The 14,764-nt window shown below is 40.1% G+C and overlaps 1 protein-coding gene across 1 annotated transcript in view; it reads left to right on the top strand.

Annotated features, from left to right (window-relative positions):
* The window catches only part of LOC136872392 (beta-hexosaminidase subunit beta), a 222,251-nt gene that overhangs the window by 113,198 nt on the left and 94,289 nt on the right, over positions 1-14,764 (top strand). Inside the window, exon 2 of the mRNA XM_067146207.2 lies at positions 1,676-1,889. Coding sequence (XP_067002308.2) covers positions 1,676-1,889 — 214 coding nt within the window. The remainder of the gene's footprint in view (positions 1-1,675; positions 1,890-14,764) is intronic.

The raw sequence follows: 14,764 nt of genomic DNA, 5'->3' as shown, positions 1-14,764 counted from the left end.
CTGCATGATGAGTAAGCTATTGATTCAAGATGACAATAGCAAAGTTCATCGGGCTCGACGCATATTTTTCTGGTTTTATGAACATTCCCCCACCCTATTACATCTCGACTGGCCTGCAAAATCACCTGCCTTGAACCCCAGTAAAAATCTGTGGGACCTGTTGGAGCACCGGCTAAAACGCCGACATCAGCATCCCCGCAATTTGGTGGAATTGTGGGATCATATCCTCAGCAAGTGGCTTAACCCGGATGCGACGTACCTGAACATCTTTGTGGACTCACTTCTTATCCAAATCCAGGCAGTTATCAAGTCCAGAGGCGGAGTGTACAAGGTATTCAATTATCCTTGCAATGATTTCTCCAGGGGTGACTAATGTGTTGTCCTTGATAACAAATCGAGGGACACTAACTGCCCAGCGGTATACTGATAAAATTATTAGACCATTTGTACAACCCTTTAGGGACGAATATGGTTCTGAACTCATTTTCGTTGACGACATCGAGTTGTATCAGTGAGGGACTTCACGAGAGTGGCAGGTATCAACCATATGAATTGGCCAGCTAATTTGCTGGACATTAATTTCATTGAGCATGAATAGGGCAGGTTAAAAACGGCTGGTTTTGATGGTTCGTTGACCGTAAGCATGCCACAGCATGTCAAAGACCTGAACACCGCTAGAGGAGGTCATACGCAGTACTAAGGCAGAGTGAAGAAGGGACAACTTTCACTAAAAAAGTAATCAATCCGTCAAAACTGATCTGCATTTAGAGCAGTCGCCCAGATGGAAGATTCCCTATCTGTTGCTTTGCTAGCCTTTTCTTAAATGATTTCAAAGAAATTAGAAATTTATTGAACATCTCCCTTGGTCTTTTCATTATTACTGTTTATTTGCATTAGATATCGGATTAAAACAATTGTAAACGTGTACATTTTCAGGTTTTGTGTCTGTGACACAATAAACAAGTTCTGTAACTATATTCTTGCTTTGCATCCTTGATATTCTAAAGTTCCTTCTGTGATGTATACTTGTCTCCATTTGCTGTAGACTTGAATTTAGATCTATGCAGACCTAGACATATTCTATGTCAATAATTTCTCATTTGCTGTACAGTTTCCTGTGTTTCCGTATTTTTGATTTGCGAAACATGCAGTGGTCCGCCTCTGTGGTGTAGTGTTTAGTGTGATTAGCTGCCACCGCTGGAGGCCCGGGTTCGATTCCCGGCTCTGCCACGAAATTGGAAAAGTGGTACGAGGGATGGAACCGATCCACTCAGCCTCGGAAGGTCAACTTAGTAGAGTGGGGTTCGATTCCCTTCTCAGCCATCCTGGAAGTGGTTTCCCATTTCTCCCCCAGGCAAATGCTGGGGTGGTACCTAACTTAAGGCCACGGCTGCTTTCTTCCCTTTTCCTTGTTTATCCCTTCCAATCTCCCCCCCCCCACTCCCCACAAGTCTCCTGTTCACCATGGCAGGTGAGACCGCCTGGGCGATGTACTGGTCATCCTTCCCAGTTGTATCCCCAACCCAATATCTCACGCTCCAGGACACTGCCCTTGAGGCGGTAGAGATGGAATCCCTCACTGAGTCCGAGAGAAAAACCATGTCCTAAAATCATTGTTTATCAAATGTGCTTTATAAAAATATTTTTATTGCTAGTTCTGCTTGTTTTATTCCAGGTGACCGGCGTAGACTGTGATTTAATGAGGGATGCCTTCAAGAGATACCAGAGCGTATTCCTGGGAGAACTGTGGATGCGGCGCCAGAACATGAAGACCCCACCCTACAAGAGCTGGCGAAAGAACCGGGATTTTCAGGGCTATCTGGATACTCTAGAGGTGAACCTCCTTAAACCTTGCGAAGTTCTGCCGTACCTCGGAATGGATGAAGCCTGTGAGTACTAGCTGATAACTTTGTGAACTTTAGTTCAGGGTTAAAGTCCCATCAAAGAAGATCAATATAAAACATTTCGTACATTTTTGGTCTCTTGTGGTGAACATATAATTTGATTGTATGAATACTATGTCTTAGTGACGAGACTATCGAATGAAAACTACACCTACCGAGCTCGATAGCTGCAGTCACTTAAGTGCGGCCAGTATCCAGTATTCGGGAGATAGTAGGTTCGAACCCCACTGTCGGCAGCCCTGAATATGGTTTTCTGTGGTTTTCCATTTTCATACCAGGCAAATGCTGGGGCTGTACCTTAATTAAGGCCACGGCCGCTTTCTTCCCAGTCCTAGCCCTTTCCTGTCACATCGTCGCCATAAGACATATCTGTGTCAGTGCGACGTAAAGTCAATAGCAAAAAAAAAAAAAAAAAAGCTACACCGAATTATTCGATAGTCGTAGTTGTAACTACCGTTACATTCGGATCGCAAATTCCTATTGTTTTCACTTGTCGGAGCTGAGATCGGCCTCCTGTTTCTCCATGGTGTAAAGTCAGAGTTGACAGTAAGACTCTATACCCTTTGGCATGACCCACTTGACTGGCGCGAATTAAAATAAACTAATAAAGCGAGTAATATGTTCGGATTTATTTCCCCCCTCGCAGACTCTGACTCAAATTTGTATAATGATCAGAGACACTTTATCATTGTGCACTTTATGAATAGATTATTATGCTATAGTTTTATAAATGCTTTCCATGTAAAACCCTGAACGTCTAATGATGGGCACTAACCTTAACTGAATGGAACGATTTTTAAATTAATATATGCAGTACTACTTCGTCCTAGGAAAATATGTTGTCTTTTCATTTAGTTTAGTTTGCTGTATTCACATTACTTTAATATAGGGTGTCATTACAATAAGGTATAAATTTAACCTTCGTCTGAAATTACCTAACATTTGTTATTTTAAGAACAAACGATCATACATTCATTAACTTGTGATTAGGGACACAAAAATGCATTTTATTTAAAATGCAACGTAATGACAACAATTACCTTAATCGGAATGTTTTATCTTAACAGTAAATACTGATCTGCATTTAGGGCAGTCGCCCAGGTGGTAGATTCCCTATCTATTGTTTTCATAGCCTTTTCTTAAATGATTTCAAAGAAATTGGAAATTTATTCAACATCTTCCTTGGTAAGTTATTCCAATCCCTAACTTCCCTTCCTATAAATGAATATTTGCCCCAATTTATCCTCTTGAATTCCAACTTTATCTTCATATTGTGATCTTTCCTACTTTTAAAGTCACCACTCAAATTTATTCGTCTACTAATGTCATTCCACGCCATTTTTCCGTTGACAGCTCGGAACATACCACTTAGTCGAGCAGCTCGTCTTCTTTCTCCCAATCCTTCCCAGCCCAAACATTGCAACATTTTTGTAACGCTACTCTTTTGTCGGAAATCACCCAGAACCAATCGAGCTGCTTTTCTTCGAATTTTTTCAGTTCTTGAACCAAGTAATCCTGGTGAGGGAACCATATTCTAGTTGGGGTCTTAACAGAATCATATATGCCCTCTCCTTTATATCCTTACTACAACCCCTAAACATCCTCATAACCATGTGCAGAGATCTGTACTGTGGCTACTCCAACCACTACTCTTATACCTTCATATCTTCCACACAATATAAATAACATTTGTTTGAGCGCCAGTTGCTTTTTTAAGAAAAACAACAAAATTCGGTAGAGCATACCTCTTATATCAATTATCTCAAGGCGTGAGGTGATAAACTCGCATATCTGGCAATATACAGGGATATGGATCAGGAAAATATTAAATTACTGTTGCATTTCCACAATTGAGGATTGTACATGGAACTGGAATCACTTATTATAATTAAAATAAAACTGAGTTTATGACTATAATTTACGTCACAATGAACAATCATTGACGTCTTTTAATTTAACAAAAGAAATATATCGTGAGATTTGCGGTACTAATAAAAGGAAAATTTAATCTAAACAAAAAAAGGCTATTGGCATGAACTTGAAGTGAGATGTGATATCGCCGCTGATTACATTCTTCTTCATGTTATGAATGCATAACATGTCTGATGCTTTAATTACCTGATGTCGGCATACACCGCTGTTGAACTTGAAATTCTTGGGAAAACCTCTGAGCTGAAGTCGGGAGCCGTCTGCTGTTATCTTCTTATATAACAAGGAGTTGGCCTACATACCATGTACGCGTGTAGGGAGCTCCAATGTAATTACGTCCACTCAATATATTATAAGAAATTGGAAAATATTATTGAAACATCTTGTGAAGTCCATCCTCACAAGAAGATGATGTTTCTTTATCAGCATAGTACCCGTCTCTGCTCGGATACAACCACCACTTGTAGACTTCCTCGATTATTACAAGACCTCTTGAAAACACAACTCTTAGCTCTGACCATCACACTAAGACCACTTCTTCCATTTGATACATCTGACTGTTACATATGATCTGCACGATATGATCTGAATACTATGAACTGAATATGAACAGAATACCTCTCCCCACCGTCGCCTCGACTTATATAACCTCGCGATGACGACTCATCTCCCTACTCACTGTCCATCCCTTCCACTTCAATATACAGTAGCTGGCGAATACTGACACCTGGTCGCAATCACGTGCCCACGCACTGATGTCATCAGTCAAGTGTTGTCTAAGCGTACCCAAGCGGATTGAGAATGACTAAGCTGAATGCGTCACCGGAAAATCTACTTGCACAGTTAAACATAGCCTCGATTGCAAAATACTATGCCAGCTCATCTAGCCAGAGTTACAAGCCACAGCATGACAATGTGAAACCAACAAATCTCACTTACTACAATACAGAATAATTACAAACAAATTTCACTTAACCTATGATTAAATACAATAATATACGTGATACCTAATTATTACAGTCTAAATGATGAGAAACAGAATATATAAAATCTAATGAATCGGGTTAATAATAATAATAATAATAATAATAATAATAATAATAATAAATACTGAATGGAATCTGTAACCTTGTTGTACGGTTACAGTACCCTTTATTTACAATCCCATTTATGTGATTACCTCAATGAAGATATTTCCTTATATTAACACCTAGATACTTACAATGGTCCCCAAAAGCAACTTTCACCCCATCAATGCAGTAATTAAAACTGAGAGGAATTTTCCTATTTGTGAAACGCACAACCTGACTTTTAACCTCGTTTATAATCATACCATTACCTGCTGTCCATCTCACAACATTATCGAGGTCACTTTGCAGTTGCTCACAATATTGTAACTTATTTATTACTCTATCCAGAATAACATAGTCCGCAAAAAGCCTTATCTATGATTCTACTTCTTTACTCATATCATTTATATATATATAAGAAAACATGTCCAATAATACTGCCTTGAGGAATTCCCGTCTTAATTATTACAGGGTGAGATAAAGCTTTGCCTACTCTAATTCTCCCTCTCTCTCCTTTTTTTTTTTTTTTTTTTTTTTTTTGCAAGTTGCTTTACTTCGCACCGACACTGATAGGTCTTATGGCGACGATGGGACAGGGAACGGCTAGGAGTGGGAAGGAGGCGGCCGTGGCCTTAATTAAGGTAAAGCCCCAGCATTTGCCTGGTGTGAAAATGGAAAACCACGGAAATACATCTTCAGGGCTGGCGACAGTGGGGTTCGAACCTACTATCTCCCGAATACTGGATACTGGCCGCACTTAAGCAACTGCAGCTATCGAGCTCGGTACTCTAATTCTCTGAGATCTAGAAATATAGCAACCCATTCACTCTTTTGTCTAGTCCAATTGCACTCATTTTTGCCAGTTGTCCCACCCTATTTTATTTTGTAGACCAACGTATTTCAGTTTCCAGTCACTTCACTCGAACACTGTCGGACTAGTTGGCTGAACGGTCTGTGTACTGGCCTTCGGTTCAGAGGGTCCCGGGTTCGTTTCCCGGCCGTTTAATTGGTTAATTCCTACGGCACGGGGCTGGGTGTATGTGTTGTCTTCATCATCATTTCATCCTCATCACGACGCGCAGGTCGCCTACGGGAGTCAAATAGAAAGACCTACACCTGGCGAGCCGAACCCGTCCTGGGATATCCAGACACTAAAAGCCATACGACATTTCATTTCATATTCGAACACTGTCTCTATATTTCCGCTTATATCATTACCAACAAAACAAACATGCTATATAACGCGGTAGTATAATACAACAATCGACATTTCTACATTCGATCTTTGTAGTTACTAGCAAATGACTTATTACTAGTTACTAGCAGTCGAACACCGCAGTACAAAACGTATTTTACTACTTTCTAACCAACTGCAAACCGCTTCATAATCGGTAGTTTACCAATAGTTAAAACAATCGATATTCCCGTTACTACTATAGCTCATCCCATGTTAAGAACACAGTACTGCTCTTATGGACCTACACCCCCTCGTAGACACTCATAATTCGTCGTGGTTAAGGAATATTATAATGTAATTTACATTGTATTATGAAAGAAAGAAAATAAATGAGGCATATTTTGGGCCGTGAGTTGTTAGAATAATTACTTAATATTCTCTATTTAATAAATAAATTCGTAGGGAGGAAGCACAATGGCGGGAACAGCCATCGCTTCGTTGCCTTCCTTCATTTTCCTTCCGAGTTGCTCTGGTACATGTTACGCGTAATCCGTTTCGCTGTGAATCGCCGGCAGCTTGAAGAGAAGTCATCTGTTTATTTATGTGTGTGTTCTAATATTCTTGAGCTGTACAGCAGTTGTTACTGAAGATTTTGATGCTGTGGTGCGCAGCGATACATTATGCCAAGACTTGTACTGTAACAGAAATTCACTATGATCATTATCTGCGCTTGGTTTTGTTATTTAGCTTTTGTTTCTTAAGCGCATTTTATTTTTGCCACATTTTTACTACTTTATCACAACGCATTTAAATGTTACCATTCTTTTCATGGGGTGATATAACGGCACAGTAGTATCCGGCATTGGCTGGGCAAATGTATTAACTGCAATTAACTGCATCCCTCCACCCCGAGCCTATAAAATATATCTGTCGTCTATTTCCTCCCAGTTTGCCTTGAACTTCCGTACTGAGGTTTTGTATGTGCAGTAGTTTATCCATGTTGACCTTCCCCCGCCCTAGGACCCCTGTACCCTAGAATTTAAAAAACTAATGTGAACATAGCATACTTTCTTCCTTCTTTTAGTGCACCCGCTCACCTTCTGAGTCCCAGACTAGCTTTAATCTCAGGGGTGATCAGTTCGTAAGAGATGTCAAAAATTTAATCAATAAAAAAATAGGCGCACAAATAAACACAGGGATGAACGGGGCATGAAAATTAAGGCAGGGGGACGGCTCATTCATAGATACTAATTATAGGATTCCACAATAGGACAGGGAAGCGACAGCTTAAATTCCGTGGGCATATTGGACTAACTACAATAAAAATATATGAATTATTTAATTTATTTTCCGGGTTGAACCGTGTTGTACTTGTACGCATATGTACTTGTACGTAATATGCGTACAAGTACAACACGGTTCAACCCGGAAAATAAATTAAATAATTTTTCACACCGTGGAAGCTTCACTTCTAAGATAAAAAATATATGAAACTTTTTCCTATTGAATTTGCAATAAAGAGCAATTTATTAACTTAATTCGCAAACTGCAAATGATGACAATTATTGCACTTAGAAATTTCCATCCTGAACAAGAATACATAAATTTGGGTTCACCTCACTACGCTGGTAGTGTGAATAATATTTGGTGAATTCGTCTCATTGGTCACTGGGGATCGAATCCATGTCCGTATGAGTGGACATTTCACCGCTGGAAATCTTCTTTCGGAGACGTGGGCATGAGAGTAAATTATTTACCATCTCCACGTTCCGTTGGATATGAGTCACTACCGGGTAAATACATTCTAGATTAGTAGGCCGGATTCCCACTGTGAAAATGTTATCGTATCTAAGACAGGAACTAATTGTACGGACGAACTCAGCCTATATAACCAGATTTACAAACATGCCAGAGGTAGCTCGTCAACTCAAAGCTTATCTCAATATTTACAGTTGTCAATACGACAACAACGTACTGAAAGGCTACTTATTATGCTCGCACAATTAAGACATGTGCCGTCCGTGGGTTATTTCGCACATACTGCCAACATTCTCCCATGTGGAGTACCAAAATTTGGTTCCGACCAATCCGACACATGACGACTGTCCCTATCATATCTTCCTATGATTATTATATAATTATAATTATTTATCTGATTATTATCATATATAGTGATTACCATCAATTATTTTATTATTATCATTTATTTCAATTATCATCCTATATTTGATTATTATCATTTATCATCCGGGATGATTTTATGCTACCCTTCGCCGACGTTTCAAACGAAGGGTCGTGTTTCCTCGTAACTAATCCGCACAACTTAATGATCAATTTTGTAATAAATTATTATTATTATTATTATTATTATTATTATTATTATTATTATTATTATTATTATTAGAGATTATCATATTCGTAACACTGAATCATCACCCATTAAATATTTTAATTTCCTTTCATCATTATTATTATTCTCAGGAATAATATTGCAAGTTCTTCTTCTTCTTCTTCTTCTTCTTCTTCTTCTTCTTCTTCTTCTTTTCATCAGTGGAGATTATCATTATCGTATCACTTATTCTTCACTGATTTAATATTTTAATTTTATTTCATCATTATTATTATTTTCAGAAATAATCTAATAAATTCTTCCTATTATTCCTCTTCAAAGTATTATTATTATTATGATAAATTAATTTCACATGTTACATTGCCGTTAACTATATTTATGGTTAATGCATAAGCTTTTACAATGTCGGTCTAGTTTGGCACCAAACAATCAATTAAGACAAGATTTACTTGGATTATTATTATTATTATTATTATTATTATTATTATTATTATTATTATTATTATTATTATTATTATTATTAAAGTTTTATATTTTAATTCCCAATCTTTAGAATTTAGTCACATATGTTAAATCCCAATGTGAACCACCAAGATCCGATTTACATCGGTCGGGACACCACGGTATTCGGAACCGCAACCTTCATTTTCGTACTGCCGTTAATTTTATAGGAACACCATGTCCTCCCAAGACAAATCTCAAATCCCATGGCAACTCGCATCTGGGTAAAATACACCCAATACCTGCGATTGCTAAATTATTCCTCCCTTTTCATTTGAAGTCCATTTATTCCACTGGAACTCTTCAAACATTTAATTCACTCATTAATCCTCGGTGCCTGGATCTTTCTAGCACTCATAACACCGGAATCGGTATATTATATCGTCTTTGGCCTCGAGATTAATCTATTTTTTCATCAACATCAGTACGGCTCAATTTTCACCTCATGCCGGATTTTTGTCCTGCACGAATTCCAACATCAAAAATGGGCTCAAACCACTCTGGGCTTTCATCATATCGTGACCATCCTATACACGTGCGTCTATCGCTTCTAAACAAATATTTATGATTATTATAAGTCCAAAAACGTGAAAAAATGTAAAAATCAAATTTACTGTCCGAATTAAAGTCTTTTACGCCACATGTTATCTCCACATTTAAATTCCATTAACTAGCGAACCCCCGAAGCATAATTATTATTATTCCACTTTAACTCGCAAAGCATTATTATTATTATTATTTCTCATGACCTTCCGTACGGAAACACATAATTACACACCCTGGCACTTCCATATATCTGGATGTCTGGTAATAAATATGTCTAAGGTACAAATAATCACCGCTGTGATTGAGAAATCAAAATAAACTGGGTTAGCATAAAAGAACAAAGTATTCACAAACAGCAGGGATTAATTGAAAGATATAACTCATTTTTACATTATATACAACAAACAAATAATCAATTAATTAGTCTAACCCATAATCACGTTAATGTAAATTAGTTCACTCAGCCTCGGGAGGTCAACTGAGTAGAGGTGGGTTCGATTCCCACCTCAGCCATCCTGCAAGTGGTTTTCCGTGGTTTCCCACTTCTCCTCCAGGCAAATGCCGGGATGGTACCTAACTTAAGACTACGGTCACTTCCTTCCCACTTCCTTGTCTATCCCTTCCAATCTTCCCATCCCCCCGCAAGGCTCCTGTTCAGGATAGCAGGTGAGGCCGCCTGGGCTAAGTTCTGGTCATCCTCCCCAGTTGTATCCCCCGACCCAGAGTGTGAAGCTCCAGGACACTGCCCTTGAGGCGGTAGAGGTGGGATCCCCCGCTGAGTCCGAGGGAAAAACTGACCCTGTAGGGTAACCAGATAAAGAAGAAGAAGTATTTCAGTGACGAGTACCCTGATATATTGCTAATTTATGGGGAAACAAAGCAGAACGCAGTCCAGTCGCAACGTCTCGAGCGTTTTCCTGACAGAAGACTACCGACTGCCAATACGTTCCGAAACCTTGAACGAAAATTGCCGTCAGCTGGGGCGCTTGGAAGGGTAACTTCCGTTAGAGATGCTCCTATAACGTCTGGTCCAAATGAACAGGCTATTTTGGACGCTGTCCATAATAAGCCTCATATTACTGTAGTACTCGGACACTTGCACACCAGACATCAGCCGGTCATCAGTCACGCGTATACTGCATAACAATAAATTTCTCCCATACCATCTGCAGTTACGCCGTGATTTAGATGCTAGAGTAACGCAGGGTGATCAATAATGTAGCCTTTTTGTCAAGAGTCCTGTTTTCAGACGAATCACGATTTCACAACAATGATGGTGTGAATCGGAACAATAAGCGCTGTTGGAGAGCAGAGAATCCCCATTGGTTAAGACAGGGCTCATTTCAAGTGCAGTGGGGAGTAAATGTCTGGTGTGGGATCTCGGGTGACTATCTCATCGGACCATATTTCTTCGACGGACATCTAACGGGAGCACACTTCCTTCATTTTCGTCAAAATGAACTCCCACAGTTGCTGAAGAACTTGTCTCTGCGTGAGCGACTGCGAACGTGGTTTAAACAGGACGGGGCTCCATTTCACGGATCACCCGATCTAACGCCACTTGACTTCTTCCTATGGGGTCACTTAAAGCAGATATTGTATGCACAGGAGCCTGAAGATCCTGGTCACCTTCGGCAACTGATCACCGTGGCATGCCAAGCTGTTATACCTGACATGTTACAGTGTGCAGGAATATCTTTAAAACGTCGTGTTGAAATCTGCATAAACCAAGGTGGTCAACAATTCGATCACTTGTTACCCTGAATATGCACGGTACCCTACTTCCTACCTACAGACCATCCTGTCGTAGTCCAACCTGACCAAATAAAAATTCACTCTTTGGAACAGGATGACATGTGGCCATACTACAGTCACTGTAAACGACGAGAATCGAAAAAGTAAAAGGTGCACTACCCTGTAAATCGAACCTACTATAGTTCATTCCACGTTAAGAAAACAGTATTGCTCTTATGGCAACAGGTTTGCCATATCGAACAGCTTGCTCAACACCATCACGGGAAAACGGCGGCACATAAATTTGTGAAATTCAGTGTTTAAGTTCAAGGCAAAAAGCGGAAGAAACTAAGCTGCATATTGTTTTTATGAACTGAAGGGGTTGGTGGGGTTTACAGGGGCTATTCTTGGTTTGTACAGAATCAGAAGTAAACTAAAAAACCTCAGCATTGAAGTTTAAGGCCAATTGGGGGAGAAAATAGACAAATAATGTTTATGGGCTCGAGGGGCGAGGGATGCATTTAATTGCATTTAATAAATTTCTCCAGGCAAGAATGGCTGGAAAATAGACGCAAGAAATACTTTAGATGACTCTACAAAAGCTCACAGTATGAATGTTAAAGAAAGAAATCACACACGTAGGCGTATCGCAAAACTCTCCCTCAACACAAGACAACTACGCACTGATTTAAAGCCTGAAAACACATACGCAACAAATAAATACTGTAGATGACTTCGCTACAGAAGTGAGCTGCCGGAGGTTCGCAGAGTGAGGGACTACACGAGGCTTGCACCAAGGAACACAGAAGAAGGAAAATGAAGGAAGGCAACGAAGCAATGGCTGTTTCCGCCATTGTGCTTCCTCCCTACAAATGTATTTATGAAAAGGAAAATGTTATGTAGTTATTTTAATAACTCACGGGCAAAGATGCCTCATCCTTTCTATCTCTCTTTCATAATACATGACAAAGTACAGCATAATATCCCTTAGTCACGAGGAATTATGGGTGTCTCAGAGGGGGTGTATTCACTCCTTGTAGGTCCATAAGAGCTGTACTGATTTCTTAACGTGGAATGAGGTTTGCCAGACAGCTTGGCTGATGCAATAGAAGTACTGCGTGATTTAGCCACCTTAGCTACCGCGAGCAGTGGTGAGTACCTAGCACGTTGTATTCCTTATAGACACTTCCACGTAAGATGTGATGGTTTTACACATTCACTGTAGTTTAAATAATAGAAACAACACTGCCGCTAATGATTTCTACCATACTTGCGAGCATTATATAAACGGTATAGTTGTACCATGACGAATATAAGACCAAGTGTGAGGACTCAGCCATTATAGCATGGTAGTTCGTGGTCCCACCACTGCAAGCACTGCAAGCGATTATACCCAACATGTGCTCCAGTAGTTGCGGCTAGCCGGGTATAGAAAAGTGCGTGAGACGTTACTGTGCGAGATATTTCGGAGAATAAGTTGAATTTTCTTTGCTTTCAGTTCCTAAACTCAGTTCATTGTGTGTTGTGTACTTGAAGCACCTATCTTACGTGGCTTGATTAAATTAATAGTTCAGCAAGCCGTACGTTTTTTGTACCTGGCTGTAAGTCAGGCTATGGTAGAGTAGTTGATGATTGCGATTTTTTTCACCACCGAAGGATAGAAATCAATTTTGTAAAATGGGCCAGAGCTATTCCGCGAAAGGATATTGAGTTAACGCGTAATAGCAGAATTTGTTATGCTCATTTCTCTGATGATTTGATAGTAAAATCAGATAATTTTATAGTGGATAGTGAACAAAGTGGACATCTCTCGTGTGAGATGGAAATTACGTCCAGGAGCAATGCTTCACATTTTCCCTAATTTGCCGAAATACATTTCAAGTGAGATTAAGTCCTGTGAAACTGCCAACAAGAAAAAGAACCTAGACACCATCAGGAAAAGAAAAAAGAAGATCGAAGACGGGAGTGCAGCAGCGAATATGGAATTAAAAAGTCAGTCTAATGTTTATGGGTGTTTGTTTTAATATGGTGGGAGTTATGTGTTATTTATTTGTATATGTACACTTCAGTAACATGTGCTTTCCGCAACGTGTGGTGAAGGCCATAGCTCTTATTTCCATGTATGATTGTTTTCCATTGTACTCTACCGTGGTATTTTAATTGTAATCTATCGTTGTTTTTAAAAAAAGACAGTGTACGTACTTATCAGTTACGAAGTAATACGTTTCCGCTGGCATCATTTCTAAGAACAGCATCGGTACTGGGAGCTTGCCCACTTTAGCGCTGCCTGGCGGGGCGCGCTTGAACTCGAGGAGTCCTCACACTTGTTCTTATATTCGTCATGGTTGTACCAAGGCATAAAGGAGAAGGTACTAATGTTTTCCTAATGACTATGGTATACGCGTTAGTTGGGTTACCTACCTCCAAAAAATAAGGGGCTGGTGAACCACCCGGTATATGACACGTTTTTCCCGTGATGATGAGCAGAGCCGTTCGATACGGCAACATTGTTGTCATAACAGCAATACTGTTTTCTTAACATGGTATGGAACGAGACTGATTTCTTGTAGTGAGATTGTGAGAAGTTCGCCTTTGTGGTGTAGTGGTTAGTGTGATTAGCTGCCACCCCCGGAGGCGCGGGTTCGATTTCCGGCTCTGCAGCGAAATTTGAAATGTGGTACGAGGGCTGGAACGGGGTCCACTCAGCCTCGGGAGGTCAACTGAGTAGAGGTGGGTTCCATTCCCACCTCAGCCGTACTGGAAGTGGTTTTCCGTGTTTTCCCACTTCTCCAGGCAAATTCCGAGATGGTACCTAACTTAAGGCCACGGCCGCTTCCTTCCCTCTTCCTTGTTTATCCCTTCCCATCTTCCTATCCCCCACAAGCCCCTGTTCAGCATAGCAGGTGGGGCCGCCTGGGCGAGGTACTTGTCATTCTCCCCAGTTGTATCCCCCGACCCAATGTCTCACTCTCCAGGATACTGCCCTTGAGGCGGTAGAGGTGTGATCCCTCGCTAAGTCCGGGGAAAAACCAACCCTGGAGGGCAAACGGGAGAAGAAGAATAAGAATAAGGAGAGATTCTGAGAAGCTCACTCGCGATTTGCGGAAAAGTAAATATGTTTTATAAAAGACTCTTGAAAGGAATACAAGTTACTGTGCTGAGTTTTCACGCTGTAATTCCTTATGAATAGTTTCAAATACCATCGTTACCTGTTACTGTGGAATCCTGATGATATTCCGTCTATATTTCTCATGCAATTTGGCAGTTATTTTGGTCACTGCCTCATATAGATGTCCAATTTTAATGGTGGCCATTGTTTAAGAGAAGGAAATGTATGTCTTGTAAATATCCTCAGGTTGGAATACAGAGTCACCTCAGTACATTTTTAGTGCATTGTTAGGTTTATTTCATCTGTGTTTCATTACACTTAACGTGTCTGCCTTGTCCTGAAACTGCCACCACAGCATTCTAAGCAGGTCATTTCTTGTGAATTCCAATCCAATCCACGAGTGCTCTCATCAGTCTCCGAGCCAGATGCAGCTTAATTCCCAGC

This window comes from Anabrus simplex, chromosome 4 (assembly GCF_040414725.1).
Source record: "Anabrus simplex isolate iqAnaSimp1 chromosome 4, ASM4041472v1, whole genome shotgun sequence".
Classification (NCBI taxonomy): Eukaryota; Metazoa; Arthropoda; class Insecta; order Orthoptera; family Tettigoniidae; genus Anabrus; species Anabrus simplex.
Note: the sequence above shows the minus strand (reverse complement) of the source record. Positions and strands in the feature narration are given on the sequence as shown.